At 35.6% G+C, this 20,453-nt stretch overlaps 1 protein-coding gene across 5 annotated transcripts in view; it reads right to left on the minus strand.

The window, feature by feature from the left end:
* Positions 1-20,453, minus strand: part of ASXL3 (ASXL transcriptional regulator 3) — a 174,632-nt gene that overhangs the window by 85,480 nt on the left and 68,699 nt on the right. For all 5 annotated transcript variants that reach the window (XM_037806046.1, XM_037806048.1, XM_037806047.1 and 2 more), the window contains 2 exons: positions 16,982-17,090; positions 15,559-15,667 (listed from right to left, as the gene is read on the minus strand). In XM_037806046.1, coding sequence (XP_037661974.1) covers positions 15,559-15,667; positions 16,982-17,090 — 218 coding nt within the window. The remainder of the gene's footprint in view (positions 1-15,558; positions 15,668-16,981; positions 17,091-20,453) is intronic.

The following is a 20,453-nucleotide window of genomic DNA, read 5'->3' on the forward strand; positions in this document are numbered from 1 at the left end:
GACAGGCACTCCGATGTACACCCTTTTCTGTGTAAACCAGGGGAGAAGGAGTTATATGGAAAATCAAAGTGAGGAAGTTCTCAGGATTAGTGGAAGAATGGAAGCAGATGTCAAAGGCAGGAGGCAAGAGGAACTTGCGTGGAAGAAAATAACTTGAAAACATATAGCACATCAAAACATGACTTTTTTAAGGGTACCAATGTTGGCTCAAATTCAAGAAAATTTTCCAAGTAACAGTAGCTTGGGAGAGGATTCAAGCCTGGGTTTTAAAGAAAGGTGAAGGAGTGAAAAGTTGTTTTAGTTAAAAAGGGATGCATAAGCATTATGTACAGCAGTGAGAACATTCAAGTTACTTTTGATACATACCAGCACACATTGCCTAGAGAGGAGAATGTGGTTCATGAAACAGAATGTTCAGGGGGAAGAAGAATTAATCAAATTTTGTTTTAATATGGGGGAAATAGGGTCACCAACATGAAAACATTTTAGAAAAGGATATAACTGCTAGTTATTGAGGCCAAGCACTTTACATATGGGATATCATTTAATCCTCACAGATTCTCTGCAAGAGAGAAAGCTATCAGCACCACACTGGAAAGGGAAAACTAGGGCTCAGAAAGGCTAAGTAACTTGCCCAGGGTCTTGCAGCCTATGAAACAGCAGAGCTTGGATCCAAGCACAGACCTGTCTGGCTCCAAAGCCTGTAAGTTTTTACTTAAAATACATGGCATCAAAAACCAAGAACTGATGCAGAAGAGTCAGTGTGCAAGGAAGTTTAATTTAGTTGCATCATGTTGGACGTGCTGACACAGGAAGTTAATAAGGGCAGAGGGAATAAATTATGTGGCCCCTGATATGAAATAATTGAGAACTCTGGGTGAGAGTGATGAGCCCAGGAACTACTATGGTTGAAGTAGTAAAAGTCTTTGCCAATGGATTAGTGAGAGGAATACTTGAATTAAAGATCAGATAACATTTTTCCTATTTGGTACAATATCACAGTCTTCCAGAGGATATTCTAAATGTTTTGGTTAAGATACGTCACATAACGTGGCTTCCATAAACTGTGGCTCCTAACTTCTCTCCTTGAAATGATCACTAGCGAGATTTGTAACACCTTGCTTAGATGTTCTTACAAGAAACATTGGAAACAATCTTTAGTTTATATTCTAAAGATAAAAATCTATTTTGTATACTGATTACATAAACCACATTTTTAATATTCTGAAGTCCCTAGCAAGAGGGAAAAAGTGGGGAGGCAAGAGGGGGTGGCAGACAGGCTATTCAATCCCAATTGAATGGATGTAATATAGGTACAACTAAGAGTAAAGTGTGCATTAGTAAATTTGCTTTATTACTTTCAAATTCTTAGAAAAGCATTTCAGCATTTCAACCTAGAAAACTGGAGAATTATTGATAGTAAAAAAAGAAAACCAAATGCTGTCAATGGATCTTAGGCAATTTATGGATAATATGAGAATGCTTCTGCATACTGGATATATCAATTCAAATTTACTACCAATTTGCTTAGGGAATGCTTTTTTTTCTAAGTCTTTCAATGGGATACTGCAATATAGCAGGACCAAATAATAAATCCTGAATCAGTACATATGTAATTAATGTTTTACTTCCCCTGAAATGTTTTCTGATTGCTGCAATAAGCAGCTGTCCTTCCTGACAATAATAGCTATCTCACTTACAACTCACCCTTTTTCTCTCTAACCTCAGAAACCATAGGACATTGCAATACCTCTTTCAGTATCAGCATGCATGCTGTATATTTTGTTTAAATTCATGATTTCATTGTTTTTATAGGGATACACATACATACAAATATGGTGTTTCCAAAAGATTCCGCTCACTTTAGAGAAGGACAAAGAGTTGAAACAGCATAAGGGAATACTATGAAATTTGTCCTCAAGTTGATTAATTTTCCTTTAACCTGACTCTGTTTGCTTTATCTTACACCACATCCTAGACTGAGTGAAGCATCATGAGAATTCCTGTACAAGACAGTCATTTCTCTTCCCAATTCCTCTTTCCGGAACTTGATCCTGAATCCTAATCCTCTGGATTAAACTGCTTTTCTCTGAATTATTTATTTCTGATAAAATAATTACTGAAACTTAAGGAAAAGTAAAATGTATCAGAAAATAAAATCTATAATCCTTTGAGTTAAAAAAAAAAAAGAAAGAAAGAAAAACACCTTAATTTTAAAGAAACATCATGAGGCAGGTTCCCACAGGGCCCTTGGTTCTAGGCTGAACTTTATTTTAAACCCAGTAAAATACTTACAGGAGAAAAAAAAGCCAAGAAAGAAAAACTAGGTGGGGCACACATGTAATGCCATCCATAGGCTCAAGGCTGTCAGCCCATTTTTTTTTCCCTTAAGTCCTGAAAAATACGGACTCCCACTATGGGCAGAGAGTCACTTCACTCTTTCACCAAGTATATGGCAAGAGGATAGCTGACTCCAAAAACACTTGCTCACAGAGTAGAAAGATTGCATAGATTCATGTTGATTCACATTCTGACAAAACAAGATTCCTCCTCTTACTTATTCTTGCACCTTTCTTAATAATAGATGTGAAGAATAAATAATGCAGGGCTCATTTTAAGCAGTTGCCTGAATATTTATCTAATGGACTAAGCTTAGGCCTCTGAAATATAAGCCAAAGAAAAATTAATGTTAACCAAAGGATCAGGGAAAATCTCCTGCCTGTAAAATTAGAAGAGCCAGGAAACTGAAGAATTAGGATAGATGTTTTAACCAATAAATATCAAACACTGACATACAGTCTAGAAAGTGATATCTTCTTGGCGTTCGGAAGAAAATGGGAATTATTTTTTTCTAACCATGCATTGGCATGAACACAAAACCAATGTCAAGATTTTATAGCTCAAAACCCCATAAAACTGGCTGCCTTTTTCTTAGATGTACAAACTGAAGACAGGAATTGAATTAAAACTGAGAGAGCAGGTTTTACTTAGATCTCTTATCATTCAGCATATTATAAAAAGATACAGGAATACAATTTCAGTCTACATTTGGCTTACCTGCCAAAACTAGGCAAGCCTGAAACATAGCTTAAAGTTAATTTTCTAGTTTTAAATTTAAATGGCCTGGTGGGATTCTCAGAATTTGTTACTCATCTACTTCCATTCTCATTCCCGCTCCCAAATCCCTCCACCAAAATTTCTATTTAGAAGGCCCAGGAGCAAAGAAACTGGGGGATGGCAGGTAACCATGAGATATTCCTGAAGGCTGGGAAAGCTGATGACTGTTCTAGCAACACAGTGGAGCGCAGTCTCTTTTCTCAGAGTCTCAAAACTTTCCCCCTTTCTCCTCTTTTTCAATCACCATGCACCTTGAAAATGTTACTGAACTAGGAAATGTGGACCTCTGCTTGTATTTTAAAATTTGAGTATTAGAAAGAAGTTATTTCTTATATATTTTCTAATCTAATTAATAATCTCCTGACAGGTATATGAGAGCATCTCCAATACTAGCTTTGACCTTCAACCTAAGACAAAAAAGGAAAATCTTGCAATCCTGGCTTTGTCTCATTTCTAGTCTCTCATCCCTGCCCCACTCCCACCTTTTTGGGTCCAGCCAGCCTACATCCTGCCTGTTTCCTGAACACACACTTGTGTTTGCTGCACTTGCTCTGACGGTCCCTCCACCAAATGCCCTGTTCCACCTCTCTGCCTGGCATACCCATCTTGACAGACCAAACTCAAACACCTTCCCCCAAAGCTTCCCTGACTACTCCAGTCTCTGAGAAAGCCTTGCTCCTCCTACACCCACGCTTCCTTGGAATTTTAGTATATGAAACTGTGAGAGTCTCTGTAATACTGGTGCTTGCTTCTGCCTCAGCACCCACAGGCTCAACTACCTGTGGACTTACTCATTTGCAAAGATGGGCACAGAGCAACTGATTTATAATTGTTGAATTTGATTTTATTAAATTTACCTATGGTACCTATTTTTAAAGTTGGTTTTCAGTTATTACTTTTAATAAACATTCACGGAAGTGGAGGTGAGAAAAACAAGTTTGCACATCCATTAAAATGCAAAAACTCTTTGTTTTATTTGAAAACAGATTTCTTCCTTAAAGAATAAAATTAAAATATATATATATATATATACACACACACACACACATATATATATATGTATCTCCTAAGTCAATTAGGGAAAATATGGAAGCCAAACCACAAAGCTTCCTATGCAAGTTAGTGGAAAGTTGCATAATCTGCCACTAATTGCAGATATATGTCTTGCTGCTAACCTTACTCATCGCTTTATTTTAAGAGAAAAGGCACACTTTGTGGTTTGGCCTAGTGAAATAAAAATAAATAAAATTTCAAAGGCAAAATTAGAAATCATAGTGCTTACTTAAAATGGCAGGAACTACATGGGGGTGAAGCCACAACATGGGCCGGAACCTGGACATCATATAATCACTGCAACACAAATATTTCCTACTACTAATTGCTATACATCCCACTGAAACACAAAATAAGTAACAGACTATCCGAAGGCACTAGCTTGAGTCCAGTGGTCTATGAAAGGCCAGGAGGGGAGCCTCCCTTGACCAGTTTCATTTCTACCCGCTCTCTCCCCAAACACTCCCTTTCAATATTTTAAACAATCAAACTAGATGCTCTTAAATCACAACAGTTTTCTGTAGAAATGATCCTCAAACACACTATAGATTTAACTAAGTTTTTAATGAAAAAATAGTAGATCAGAATGTTTATCATTCAAGAGCTTCTAAAAATGAGGGCTGGATCTTACTATTTATTTATTAATCATTCATTCAGTTGCACAACACATATTTAGCACCTTTCTTCATGCCAAGCACAGTATAACGTGCTGGCAAAAAAATAGTGGGTAAGACCAACAACTGATTTTGAGGACATGAAGTTTAAAAGAAAAATCTGTTTTCAAAGAACAATGATATGGAACTATCAATCTTACCCTATGAAAACTTAGCAGTGATAACTAAAATTTGTTGAAATAAAGAGATATGCAGATAAAAGAGCTTAGTTTGGATTGTAATTTATTTTTATATACAGTACTTAACATTTGAAATTGTATATATCAAATGTTCTGGATATACACAACAGTAAATTACATAGCAAACACTATAAAAAAACATTACTTGAAGCACAGGAAAATGCATCTGACCTCAAGTAAATCTTTCCTGAACTCCATTTCTTTCACAGTCAAGATAATTCCTTAATCCTTTTTTGATCCCAAATAAAAGAGAGCTGCCCTCTCTCAAAACAATTCTTGTTCCAAAATGAGTATATACAATTTGAGGTTAAACAACTTGCCTTGTTGCTTTTAAAGAAAGCATTCAGAGGGTAATGAAATGCCAAGAGAGACCAGTAATTAAATTCAGCAAATACTAGCAATATAAAAATAGAAATAGCCATATTCCCCTAAAACATCTTTTAATGGAGAGTCTAAACTTTCTGTTGATGCACTTGATAATATTTAGAACAGTATCTTCTATTAATGAATTATACTAAACCATTTATATAACTAAAATTTTTACTGTATTTTACTGCATGCTTCATTAGCCCAATGGTTTGGAGAAATGATAAAAATGTTAGAGATGGAAGATCCTTAAGTGGAAACAGTGCTAATATTTTCTTAAAACTCTAAGAAGGAATGCATGTAGTTAAACCCAGGGAAATACAAAACAAGAAAGAGCTTGCTCATTTCTCTGAGCTCCTCACCTTTTTCAGAAGACAATTTAAAAAAAAAAAAGAGAGAAAAAAGAACCAAGTAAAACAAGGGGAATAGTGAATTCAGTGATAATTATACCAGTAATATCTACCTGCAAGAACATCTTTGTTCCTATGGGATGGAACAATCCAGGACAACTTCTTTATGATTTTTAAGATGCAAATGATACTTATCCTATCCCAAGAGCTGGAAATAGCACAGCTTCCTTCCAATGTCCGCAAATGGTTTATAAACACGTTAACAATGGACAGGACACTAGAAGCACCACAGGTAATTAGGAGGAACATTTTACACACTGCAGTTATAGCTCTAAGAATCCCTCCTACAAGTACTCAATTTACCAGGTAGGGCAATTGAGTTACACTAATATCTCTGCATATCCATAAAAATACTCCTTCAAAACAGAAATCAGAAAAGAGAAACTCAAACCAGAAATAAACAGATTTAGTGGGAAAAGCATATCTCATGGGTACCAGCCTTTAACCACCTAATCCTACCTACCAGAGAACCAACGAGGGTTTGGCTCACAAAATTACGAAGAGTAACAACTCAATATTCTGCTTGCAGGGTGGGGATCATCAGAGGATATTTCTTTTAAAAAAAACAGACATCTGTGATCTACTACACTGCCTTAGATTCCTGAAACCTGTGCAAAGAAAGAAAGCCATTGACCTAGAAAGTGAGGAAGAGAAGAAAGGGGACAGAGAGGATATCAGCAAAAGGACAGTACAGGGCAGGGAAAGTGCTTGACTCATGGGCATCACTACTACCTACTTTATACTTCAATATATAAACTATCAACTCCAACGTACAGCAAGGGGAGTAGGTGAGGTGACCTGGAGGCTCACTGTTTGAGAAATGGGTAGAAGGGTAAATGCTATCATTTCAGAAAGAAGGGATAACCTGGCATCAATGAAAATACTTTTTTTTTAATGTGTATGCTTTGTCCCTACATATCAATCACAAACTACATAAATCAAACAGAACATGTTTGATGAGTAATTGGGGGAATACCTTTAACTCTGATTTTATTTGAGAAGGAGTTTGTTTTTCCTGTGAGATCATATTCCTTTTCCAATCTTTATCTCTATGTCATTTCTCTCATAGCATGAGAAAAGAGAGAAAAGTACACTTAAATGGGTCATTTTATCTGTAGTCAAAAAGAAAACTGTTTTTTTCCCTCTATGACTGCTGGGCTATTAAAACTGACCAAACTCCATTTATAAAAGAACAAAGTTCACAGTTCAAGGGGAAATATGTAAGAAAAAGAGGTCCCTAATGGCTAAAATAAATGGAAAACAGTATCTATAAGTAATGTTTGAAAGAGTTGGGAGAAGCCATTTGGAGAAGTGGAGATGAAGGGGATGGTGTATAGACGATACACAGCTGCTCTCCATCATCAGAGGGGGAAAAGGGAGGAAATTTATTTAATTAAAGGCAAAAAGGATTTCAGCATAAGGAAAAAATTTTCTACCATAAAATTGATCAAAAAACACAAGACAAATATAAGGGATCCCTATCCCTCCGGACTTCTATTATTAGTATTACCATCTAATTGAATCAACTGGTTTACAGAAAACTCTGGCATGAGAGAGGAGCCAGGACTGTGTGGGCTTTTGAAGCCTCTCCTGCGTCTGATGAACTGTGAAACCTGTGGGCTGGGATGAAAAAGGAGGAATGAGAAAGAGTGGGCAGAGGAAGTTTTATATCCTGCCAATGGTCATTTCTGACTATTAAGGGGGTTCTCGTTCCTCTGTATTTTCTTCCACGTGTAGCTAAAACATCATGTTCACCTACTTAAGTTTCCCCAGGCCACCAATGCAAATCAGGTGTCTCTACGAACTAGTAAAGCTGTTAACTGGAATGCAAATGTGGGATGAGAGACAAATGAGCTTAATTCAAGAAAACAAAGGGAACTGGTAGAGTCCCTGAAACAATGTCCTTCCGTCACCTACAAGGTTTATCTGTCAAGTTGGAATTGATCATGCTGTCTTCTCTTCCTGCATGGACACTCCAGCCTGTAAACACCTGCCCACAGTCCCACCCTCCTGAACACAAAGAGGCAGAAACACAAGCCATACTACACGAACTCACTCTGGAGCACTCCCAGGCAAGTTACTGAAAAACGTCCAGCCAAACAAGGTATGAGGAGTTATGAGGAGAGACACACCAAACAGTCTGGCAACTGTTAAAAGTCACTCAAAACACAACCTCACAAGTCCACAGCGGTCCTCGTGATCCTTTCTCCTACCATTGCGTAAAATCACTGCAGATGAACCGTCAGCGTGGCCACTGCTCGATGATGTCTAAACCAAAGTGCTCCCTTAAGCTTCATAAGCAAACGTCTCACTTTCTCCCCGAAGCGGCTCATCTGTTTGTAATTGATGTCTCGATAGAAACCATATCCCCACACATCAGGCCACCTTAAAGCACTCTTCACTTTTGAAAAAAGACCCCTCAAATTGTGGCCTCTGAGCCAATAAAAACAAAGAGTGCGCTGACTTATGTTTCATTAAGTTAACACGACTCTGCCAAGAATCATACGATCAGAAAGCAACTTATAAAATTGGCCATAAAGAATAATGAAAAAGGACCCTATAAAAATCTTCCAATGTTAGAGTCATTATTTACCCCAGGATCTAAGGACACATGTTCTTAGATAGGATACATGTTCTCGGTAATTTTTTTTCCTTAACAGAGACTTTGAAAAACACTAATTCCAGTGTGCTGCCTCCTCCCTTAAAACCACGAGGGTAACTAACAAGCAGAACCTTTTTTGATCTCTGTGGATGAAAACTGTACATTCTCTGGTTTCTGCATTAAAAAAAAAAAAAAAAAAAAAAAAAAAAATATATATATATATATATATATATATATATATATATATATATACACACGATACTTGCTGTTGATTTTAAACATGAAATATATTAGGACCACAAGATGAGAAACTCATTTTTTTCTTGTTAATAACAATTCATAAATAGAGGGTGAAGAGGGTGAAGATTGTAAACTAATGGTATCATTTCAAATAAAATATTATATGGGTTCTGCAGGCCAGCAAAAGTCAACTTAATATATGTGAGCAAACTCATGATATACCAATGTATTAGATTCAGAAAACAACTCAGACACAAACACAGCCATAAATCTGGGACTAAAATAGCCCATAAAATTCTAAGTATTTTCTTTGGGTGACACAGATCTATACTTATATTGGCATAAATGGTCATGGGTTGTCAACACAGATATATCAAGTGATTTACCTAAATCACTCTTCAATCTCTAGAGCTTAGCTTGTAAAATTTGCAGTTTACTTTCTTGACTCTATATATGTCTAATTTTTATTTACTTGAGGAACTGTTTAGGAGTCACAGAAACTTACTGCATAAACATAGCTTTTGTGTCTTGGGAATTCTATAATCAATAATATACCATTCTTCCCACACTGTAAAATTGTTGAAGAATACTTAAAATATATATATATATACACACAAAAACTTGGAAATTCATCTTCCATTTTAAAAGAATCTGTTTCCCTGGGTAACTGATTCCAACAAGAAAACTGAAGCATTATTGTCATTATCTTAGTTCTACCTAAGGACTCAAGCTCCTAAGAGTAAGAGTTTAATTTCTTTATTGATATCAGTTTTTGTAAACTGTTTGTTCCTCAAATACTTCTCTGCTTCCCCCTTTTAATGGCATAGCAAATGTCAATTAATCTTTATTAATTTGAAACAACTTTAAGGTAGCAGAGGTTCATTCTTTTGATTGCCTCAAGGGATATCTTACCAATTTATGGTTATTAGTCACCTCAATACTTCCTACTCTTTCATCCCAAAGGAGGAAAGGGAGAGGAGGATAAAGATAGAAGAACAGATGGCAAATCCCTCTTCTCTCCTCCCCACCCCCAACCAGATTTTCAAATTATATTTTCACAGCTGTAAGAAGTGTGGAAAGTATGTTCATTCTAACTTCTGGTTCAAATATGTATTAGAAAGCAGAGTAAGCAACCAGTTCAGAGTCATGGAATTTATTACTGATTTGCAAGAAATCATTAGCATATGATTCCAATACTCCTTAATTTGGATAAACCAGAGGTTCCTCTTTCTCAAAATCTCAAGTGTATAATCTGAACAGATTTGGACAAGTGCTGGAAAAGCAAACTGTATTAACGACTACTGGCTAATAATTGTTCCCTGTGGTTTCTGGCTGAATATCAGAGTCTTGAGAGCCAAGCCTCGGTGTCAGGCACATCTGGGCTTGGGACTTTGCTTAAACAAAGATGAAATGATACCAGGAATGTTGTGAGGATTAAAGTATATGCACATAAACAGCTTGCAAAAAAGGCTGGACGTTGGAAGCACTTAATACATTCTAGATATCTATGTTTGAAAATGCATATTAAAGCTAGATTAATAGTTTATACCCAGAGGAATATGGTACTTGCATGGATAGGAAATATACTTGTTCTGCAAGAAGTAATTGTGGTTTGCTATAAGATGCATAAGTGGGCAAGTCAAGGAATACTTAAGTATCCTTTCAGTGACTCCCCACAGCAATTTCCCTAATGCAGCTTCAAAGGAGAGACCAGGAAATCTAGTTTTGGTTATATTAGCGGGACATATGTGGGTATATGTTATTTTGTGAAATACCCATTCACATTTCAAATTAGGGGAGCTTGCTTATCCCTGTTTTCGTTTAATTGCTGACTGAGTGCTCTCACCCCATTGCCCATCCCTTCCCAACCCCTAAAATCTTTCCACCACTTCCTTTGGAATTCAGGGTGAGTCATTAGCAAAATCTCCTAGATCCTCCACCTTTTTTCTGATGCTGCTTTTCTGGAGCCCTCCCAGATGGTCTTTTCTTTCCCAGACCTCTTGCACCACGGGGGCCTGGAAATGGAGTAGGTGACCTCTATCTTCCCACTGTTCCTCCCAGACTGCCCTCCCTCCTGAGCCCTAGAAGCCTCCAGCACTGCACCTCACATCATCCGACTCGACCCATCCTTACTGTACTTCTACTCCTGAGTTACTCTTCTTCAGTTTTTCAAGATTTTAAAGTCTTTCTTTTTTCTCTAAATGTTTATTTATTTTTACAGCTCAATCCTCTTGTGAAAAGGAAAGAATTTGAAGATAAACAAGTCAATTACATTTTTTTTAAAACAGCAATTAATCCTCGTTGTAGAGAACAAACAAAAGATTTGTGGCACACTGTCTTTGGAAAGATCTTTTACAAATTTTTCTTCTAAAAAAATGAAAACTACAATTCTCTCACAGATCAGGTATGTCTCTTTCAAAGGACTTTACAAAGCAACTAAATTTTATTCACAAAAGCCCCTAATTTGACGTTCCATTGAGGAGATAAAATACATGGAACTCCCCCTTATTAATCTATGTTGCACAGCTTCCCATCAAGAGCATCACTGCTTCCCTATCCTACATACAAAATCATTGTGATGAATAGACAACTGGCACATTATTCCACAGTAATGAAAGAAAAAATCGTATTACTTTAAAGGTAGGCCAGTGATTTTTCAACTGGACAATTTATTTCTTTTTAACACAATTTTAATAATACCAAGATTTGACTTTCCTCAAGTTATAAGAAAGCAGAAAATATATAATTTAATATAATATATAATGGTAATAAATAAAAAAGGTAACCCTGCTCAGGTATCATCCAAAACATGATCACATTCAGAAAAAATTTTTTTAAAATTTCATATCATATCACCTATCCCTCTAGCTCACTTCCTCTAGGACAACAAATCAAACAATCCTTTGGCCCCAAGGAAGACCCTGTCATTTACAACATCCCTTACACAGCCATCTCGTCACTCATCTCCACAAGCAGCTTAAATTCCACAGAGAATTATTTTAATCACTTGATTTCATACACTCTCAACTCTACTGCTCCTTTCTTGCTCCATCATTCACCCTTGGCAAAACCCTAACCCTTGTCAAATCCAACTCTGTACCCACTCTGCACACGTACAGTCGTCCTGAACCTGACTGGAGAAAGGCGCAAAACCAAGCTGACTGCCTCACCGTAAACTCATAGTTAGTAACCTTAAGTGTGCCCTTAAGGCTCTCAAACCCTCTCAGACAAAAATTCATACCTTCTCCTCAAATCTCTCAAACCACCTCTATCCTCACCCTCAATTGATGAACATGCTTCCTATTTCACAGAGATAAATGGAGCAATAAGAAGGGAACTTCCATGAGCCCTCTCCTCATATACTCACCTACCTGCACCTCTAGCCACACACCCTGACTTCTCTTACTGCCGACATTAGCAGACGTGTCTATACCCATAGCAAAGGCCAGTCTCTTCATTTGTTTAACAGATCCCATTTCCTCTCAGCTAACCAAGCACACGGAACCAGGACATTCCTCTTCTATTATCAATTTCTACTCATCAACTGAATTTTTCCCAGCAGTATTCATATATCCTAATCTTTATCTCCCATCTTTAAAAAAACTTTCTCTTGATTCCACTTTATCTTCCAGCTACTTTGCCATTTTTCTCCTTCCCTTCACCTCAGAAAAAGCCTTGAAAGAATTGTCTCAATGTGTCTTCAATTTCTCTCCTCCTGTTCCCTCCCGGACCAATCCACTCAGACTTTTGGTCTCACCATCCCACAAAAATTGTCATTGTCCAGTTCATCAATAACCTCGATAGCTACAGCAAGTGATGAGTCCTTAGTCTTTATCATAATTTGGCGCATTAAAAAACTCATTTGAGTCACTCCCTCTCCAGAAACTCTTTCTTCACTTGGTTTCCAGGCAGATGACACATTCTCCTGTCCATTCATTCTCAGATTTATTTGCTGGTTCCTATAAGTTCTCCAACCTCTTAAAATTGAAGCACCCCTGGGCTCAGTCTTCTCTTTTTATTTATTTTTACTTCCTTGATGATCTCATCCAGTTTCAGTTTTGTAAATCCCATCTATAAACCACTAGCTTCCATATGTATATCTCCAGCACAGTCTTTCTCCTGAACTTCAGACAGATAATTTCAACTACTTAACATATCCACCTGGATGGTGAAAAGGAATCCATGATTAATATTTTCAAAAGTGAACTGATTAACAACTCACTGCCTCAAACTACTTCTGCAGATTTTTCTAATAAAGTTATTGACAGTGCTATTCTCTTCTTGCTCACCCTCAAACTTGAGAGTCATCCTCATCTCCTCTATCTCATACCCTCCTTAATCTGTGAGCAAATCCTGTTGGATCTATGTTCAATTATATCCAGAATCCAATAACTTCTCCTCACTTCCACTGCTACTACTCCCTTGATTTCAACTACCATCACCTCTCACCTAGACTACTGTAATAACTTCCTAAGTGGTCTCCCTGTTTTTGTTCTTGTTCTCTTACTTTTCCTGCTCTCAATTATCCTACTAAAATATGTCAGATCACTGTCTCTCCTTAACTCATCCCACAATGATTTAACACCTTGTTCAAGACAAATGTAAAAGTCAAGACACTCTACAACACAAATTATTTTATCATAATTTATCATACTCTCCCTCCCTCACTCCAACCTCCCAAACACACTGGCCTTTAGCTGTTTCTGGAACATTCCAGGCACTCTCACTCAAGTCCTTTCTGTACCATCTACCTATAACTCTCCCTCCTTATATACCTGTTCCCTCACTTCACTCAGGTCTTTTCTCAAATGCACTCCCTTCTCCCACTCTTATCCTCCCTATTTGGCCCAATATAACTTTTCACCACTTAATAGGTCATATATTTTACTTATCTATTTTGCTTATTGTATTTTTCAACAGGTATAAGCTGCATGAAAAGTTTGCTTTTGTGTTTGTTTTTTATTGCTGCTAGTTCAAGCCCAGGACAGTACATGGTACACAGTGGAAGCCAATATATATGTTGAGAGCGAGAGTGAGCACTCATGCAAGCAGGCTAAGTATAACAATACGAATGATCCCAGAAAGACTCTCCTCATCCTATTGAAAGAGAAGAGTATACCCCATTCACCAGCTCTTCCAGAAAGCCAGAAACTGCCGTGAATCTCTGCCTTGTTCTCTCTCGAACCAGAAGGACCAGCCAAGGTTCACAACATGACCAAACAATGGGGGATCTGAGTTTTCAAAAGGTACAGAAAAAGAGACATCAAGTCAAATGAAAGTTGGCAATAATAATAATTTTTAAAAGGTGGAGTCTACAAAGTAGTATGTAGTCATTTTACTAAGAAAAGAGTCTGTGTTTCTGTGTTAAATTCCCAACCTCAGCTGTAAATCAAGTAAGAACTGAAGCAACATCAGGCCATGAGGCCCATGAGAAAGCACAGCAATTTGAAGTGCAGGAGTGTCCATTCAGCAGGCAATATGAATACAAAGGGACTCCTATGGCTATTAATAAAATGAATGACTCTTGACTATTAAGGAGATGATATTTCTGCAAGAATCCTTGAAGCTTTGTTTGTTTAAAGGTAATTAACTGATGTCTATGAGTTCAACTGCAGATACCTTAATGACAGTCTTCCTTCCAAATCACAATGTGATTATCTTCAAACTGATAAAAATGAATTAACATGGATAAAATGCAGAGGTGGAAAATGCTCCCTCTCTCCCCCCATAGAATTCTGAAAGGGCCACCCATTTCTCAAAAGCATTTAACAAGAGTATAACTTGTTTGGCCCCTGTTTCACTGTGAAGAATGATAGCAATAAGCTTGATTTACAAATGACAAACCAAGGAATAAATCTATTATAAAAGTACTAATGATCACAAGAAAAATCATCACAAACAGAAATAAAGCACTGGTATTCTCAGTCCTATTATAAGATTAAAGTCACTAGATATTCCCAGTAGCCCTCTCACCTTGCAGGAGAAATATGATACTAATAACACCCAAGGTAATTCTCCAGGAAAACACATACAATTGAAAAACAAAAATCAAAGAACTGTATGTTTCCTAGGTGCTAATATTTTCAATTTAAATTGACAATATCCAGCTAAGCCAATTCAGCAGGTGAACTCACTGCCCTCCCCTCTACATGGGACCTGATTCCCAGGAGTGTAAATCTCCCTGGCAAAGTGAGATATGACTCCCGGGGAGGAATCTGGACCCGATATCGTGGGATTGAGAACATCTTCTTGACCAAAAGGGGGACGCATAATGAAACGAAACAAAGTTTCAGTGGTTGAGAGATTCCAAATGGAGTTGGGAGGTCACAATGGTGGGCATTCTTATGCACTATATAGGTAACCCTCTTTAGGTTTTAATGCATTGGAATAGCTAGGAATAAATACCTGAAACTATCAAACTCCAACCCAGTACCCTTGACTCTTGAAGACAATTGTATAGCAATGCAGTTTACAAGGGGTGACAGTGTGATTGTGAAAGCCTTGTGGATTGCAGTCCCTTTATCCAGTGTATGGCTGGATGAGTAGAAAAACAGTGACAAAAAACTAAATGAAAAATAGGATGGGGGGGAGGATGATTTGGGTTTTCTTTTTTACTTTTATTTTTTATTCTTATTTTCACTTTTTTTGGTACAAAGAAAATATTAAAAAAATAGATTGGGGTGATGAATGCACAACTATATGATGGAACTGTGAACAACTGTACACTTTAGATGATCATATGGTATGTGAATATATCTCAATAAAATAGAATTTAAAAATTGACAATAAATATAAGTGATAAAAATGCTGGAAAAAAACTGGATCTGTATGGTGAGGAATTCAATTAATGAATTATTAGAATTCTATGTAACTTTTAAGAGCATGATTGTTTATATCTTGAATTTTGCCATACTTACCTCCATTTTCCTCTCCATTAGCATTTGCCTCAGCCATCTCTGTGCCATCTAATTCCGACTCACAGCCTAAATCCAAAGTTCCATCAGCTGGGCATGATGATTCCTCTTTCTATATTATTTGTTAAAAAAATGATGATTTATGGGTATGTACTAGCAACTGAAAACATTCAAAATACTTTTAGAATCCCAAAGTATTATCATAGCTATATATGATTTGGAATTTCAATACTAATTTACTTTTTGTAAAGTCACTTGGGAGAAAAAGGGGAAAAGTACATTGTTACTGCTGATTTTTTTTTTTTTTTTTTTTTTTTTGGATAACCTTTTAAAATCTGTACACTCCCAAAAAGGTTTCCTTATTACATATGTTGGTTTCATTACTTCAGTTCTACATTTATCCTTATGTAAGGAAAGGGTTTACCACTCAGAATTTGAATCAATATATTAAATACCCAATTAACTAGGAAAAGCAACTAAATTAATAGAAACTCTTTAATTTAACCTGTGTTATTTTCTGAAACATGTAGGGGGCCAAGCAAGAGCCTGATGCTTAACAGCTGAAGAAGAATCCCTGGTTCTTTGTCACATATAACTTTTGTTTTTTAGTAAAAGAAAAAGACTTCTCAACGGAAAGTAATGAACTTTAAATATAATTCATCATTTATTAACAGTGACCTTATTTTTAACGTATAAGAAATAATACATTCATTTTACTTGTTGCAACCTATGCAACGATCTGTATAATCAACTTCTGTTCTTCCTGGAATTTTCCATTTTAGATGACATTTACAATTCTAGACAGAATTAAAAATTAAAACAATAACAAAAAAACGCTACTTGCCACTGAAATAATTAGGCTTCATTTATCTAAAGCTTAACTTTATTTTTCTTTTTTCTTTTAACAAGAATTCATTAGTAATAAAACTCCACTCGAGTTCAGTCTTTGTTTTAAAATTGATTACTTGATTTAAATCAGCAAGTTGTCAAGCAGAATGAATAAATTCCTTTTTTTTATAAAAGACAGAAAGGCATACAGGTGTGAAGGCTGAATATCAACTGATGGTCATTAACTCAAGTAGTTTATGGCAAACTTGATTATCTTAAGTTCCTAGATGATGAGCCATGGCACTCCTCCATGTAAATTTTAAAGAATCAAGAATTTTAAGGAAGCCACAAATATTTTCCATTACCATATGTTAGCATGAGACCACAGATATGCTTTCCTTAAAGAAAAATGCCATTGTTTAGTCTTAATAAGAAATCATCTTTAAGACATCTGAAAACATTTAGAAGGCACAGGGGTCATTTTTCTATTCTACCCTAAATCCAAATCTAATTTTGTTTACCTTCACGTCTGAAAAAAATACATGAAATAGAGGAATAGTTTAACAGAATACATAATATGCAGAACAATCCAACTTACTTTCAGAGCATAGAGGCCTGACTTTCCAGGGATTTTGAAGAAAGTTCCATCCCCTACTCGAGTGTTAGTGTGAAGCATCGCATTCAAACAGGCTAATGGAGAGGTTCCACTAGAAAATAAAAGTGTGCAAAAATGAAGCAGTCTGAGACGGAGCGTCTGTGGCAAAACTGTTCTTCCAGTCTCTTAAAAAAAAAAAAAAAAAAAAAAGACTCTCTTGCATGCCTTTTTAAAATATCCTCCCACCCCCAAAAATATCTACATTACAATAACAGGCCAGTCCAGTTTCCACAAAGTTAATCAGATGCATCTGTCTTATAGGCTTCAAGCACAGCCTGAATTGGAATTATGCATTTATTTAGAAAGCAAACAACACAACACTTTCAAAAAACAAAGTCCAAACATTTATGTGGCATTATTTTATTAACAATGCCATGAAGCTCCAGTTTTTAAATATTACAGACAACTTGATGGTTGCACTTGAATGATCAAAAAACCAAGTTCAAGGACAGCTCCATCCTATAGGTTGAAAAGCAACAAAAGAATAATAAGAAACCAAGGAAGAACTGATTTGAAATTACAAGTATTAAAGTTACTGGCAGGACTGCATTTCTCACATGGCCATATGAGAATCTAAGTCTGTGTTTGTATCTCTGATACAGCTTCTACAGTGACATCCTTTTCTCAGCTAGAGACGTCAAATAAATAAATATGTGTTTGGGAATTCTGCCCAGTTAATAATTATGTTCTGTAGTAAGGATGTGACTGAACTATTAAAGCAACAGATTTTTAAAGGTAAATCAAGCAAGCATTAAATTAATGGATTAAAAATATCAAAGCACATACATACAAATGTTACCAAAATATATCCATAAAGTTGGAAAGATGATTATGAAACATATAATATATACATATTTCCTGGGGAAGACTTTAGACCATTTTTTGTCTTTTGTTTCCAAACTGATATTTTTAAGGAAATAGAATTATTACTTTCTGTTAATTATAACGTCTCCATATAAAATTTACTTCCATTATGCTAAAAGATCAATATTTGGTCAGACCGGTATTGATTGGAAGCCCCATATTCCTCCTAGGGGTTCTGCGTATTTAATCCAAAACATTCTATGACAAGAAGGCCTTTTGCATTCCTAAGCTTTCAAAATTTGAATTTCTGGGCTTGAAACATCATTTTATGTTACTAAATTAAAAGAGTTTTCTAAAAACCAAGATTATCAAATTGTTTATTCACTAAGAAAAATGCTGCTCAGAAAATCACCAGTAAAATGAAAAAGTCAAATCTGCTGAGTTGCCAGCACACATTTAATAGCAAGTCAGCATATATATATGCACCTATGGTCATAAAAGTTTATAAGCATTACAATAAGAAGAATGCTTTTTATTATTTCAGGAGACAGCTTCTCTGTGCCAACACATAAATATGATTCCATTGGGTTTGACAGCAAAAAAGAGCCCTAATAGAAATCTGGTCAGAGTACAATGCAGTTATAACTCTACAGTACACATGATAATAATGTTGTGTGTTTATGTAATATCTTTCCTCATGAAGTTCCTGCAAGCTTACAGCTTCATTTAATTGTTTTCCTTCACAAAATATTTTTTGCTCATATTTAAATTGGGCACAGGCATACAGATAAAGTAAAATACATTCATCTCCCAAGCAATGTTTCTTCATGAATAAATCACAGATAAATAATGCTGCACATGTTATACTGAACACTGCAAAAATATATTTTTTATCATTATACTCTTCAGACACAGGCAAAGGCAACTTGAAGCTAGGGATCATTGTGCTGGATTTTGGGAATTTTAATTTAGTAAAACTGTCAGAACTGCAGACTGTTCATAGGGACTTGGCAAGAAGATGTTAACACTCAAAGTGAAATAGACTCCAATACATAAAAATGACACAATGTAGACTTTAAAAAGTAACAATAAAATTGTACACTAGCGTCAAACTTCACATATACTCTTCCTGCTCTTGGGTCATGAATCCTAATAAACACAATTCCAAGAATTCAGATTTATAATATTAAAGAATGCTGCAGATTTAAAGAAAACTAAAAAAATACTGAACAGGTATAATTGAAAGTCACCATAAATTACATTTTCTTTCTGAAGTACAGCAAACTGAAGATAATTATACAAGGTAAATTGGCTATTAAATAGTGGCTTACTGATATGCCTGCTGCCAACATATGTGATGAGTACTCGGTTTCATACAAATAACAAGCTCAACTGAGCATGAATATACTATTAAATTATACTGTTTATTAACACATTGAATTCAAGATTCACTCTGGAAATATATAAATTATAGATATCTCCAAAAGTCTCAATGACTACTCTAATTTTCCCAAATCTTCCCTAAAACAAACATATGAAATTTGTTTTATTTCAAAACTTTACAAATTTTACATTTAAGATGAAGTAGAAAATATTTCACTATCCATTGACAATTTTACAACTCAAATCATTCCTTGATTGATCGCTTAGTTATAAGCTTATAACTTGTATTTCTTTACCAAAAACAAAACTATTTAAATGTTCCATTTACTTAAAAACAATAAATATTTGCATCAAAAAAGGTATATGCTTTTTAAAATAATGTATTTATCCAATAAAGAATATACATAGAAAATGTATTCTATAGAGAAATGTATTCTAAAATCCTTTTATACCATTTAAGTGTTGCTATTATTGTCATCCAAACCCATAAAGTATAGAAAATGTTGACTGCTTTTCCTGAAGAAACACAAGTAGAAACAAATAGAAGTCTAATTTATATAATTCTATTATTTTTATATTCACAAAAGCTAGACCTGGTAAGAGCCCATTGAGCCTGCTTTAAAGAAGAGATATATTTAAAACACAATGATTAACTGTGGTTAAGAAAGAAGATGTGCTTTAAAAATCTGAGTTCTTAGACAGCATGAACACCCTCTATGTAACATTTATTGTTGCTAATCTATTAAAACAATTTTTCTTCACCGTTAATGCAAAGGTTAAGTAAATCAGTCAAACTAAAAAGTTAAAAATTTTCAAACAGTGTATATGAAATAATAAAATATTAATGTTTTAACAAAAAAGAAAATCTTTGAAATTTCAGAAGTTACTTACTTTCTACCAAGATGAATTGGAAGAACCACAATATTCCGATTTATGAAAGGGAAACAGAAAAAGGAAGGAAAAAAAGACAGTTAGTTTTCTAATTTAAAACACAAGTCTCCATCTTACCACTTCTAAACAGGACAATTGTTAAAGAAACACACAAAGTGCTAGATTTGGTTGCCTACTGGGAGGTGAGGAAAGAACCGGAGGGTTTGGGGAAAAGGGGACTTCCAGTCTCTTCCCTAGTACTTTATAATGTTTTCATTTTGTTCACAATGCACATTAACTCACACATTATTTAATTAGAAATAAACAGGTAGGACAAACATTGCTCCTGATTCTTTTC

Source organism: Choloepus didactylus, chromosome 16 (genome assembly GCF_015220235.1).
Source record: "Choloepus didactylus isolate mChoDid1 chromosome 16, mChoDid1.pri, whole genome shotgun sequence".
In the NCBI taxonomy this organism is placed as follows: domain Eukaryota; kingdom Metazoa; phylum Chordata; class Mammalia; order Pilosa; family Megalonychidae; genus Choloepus; species Choloepus didactylus.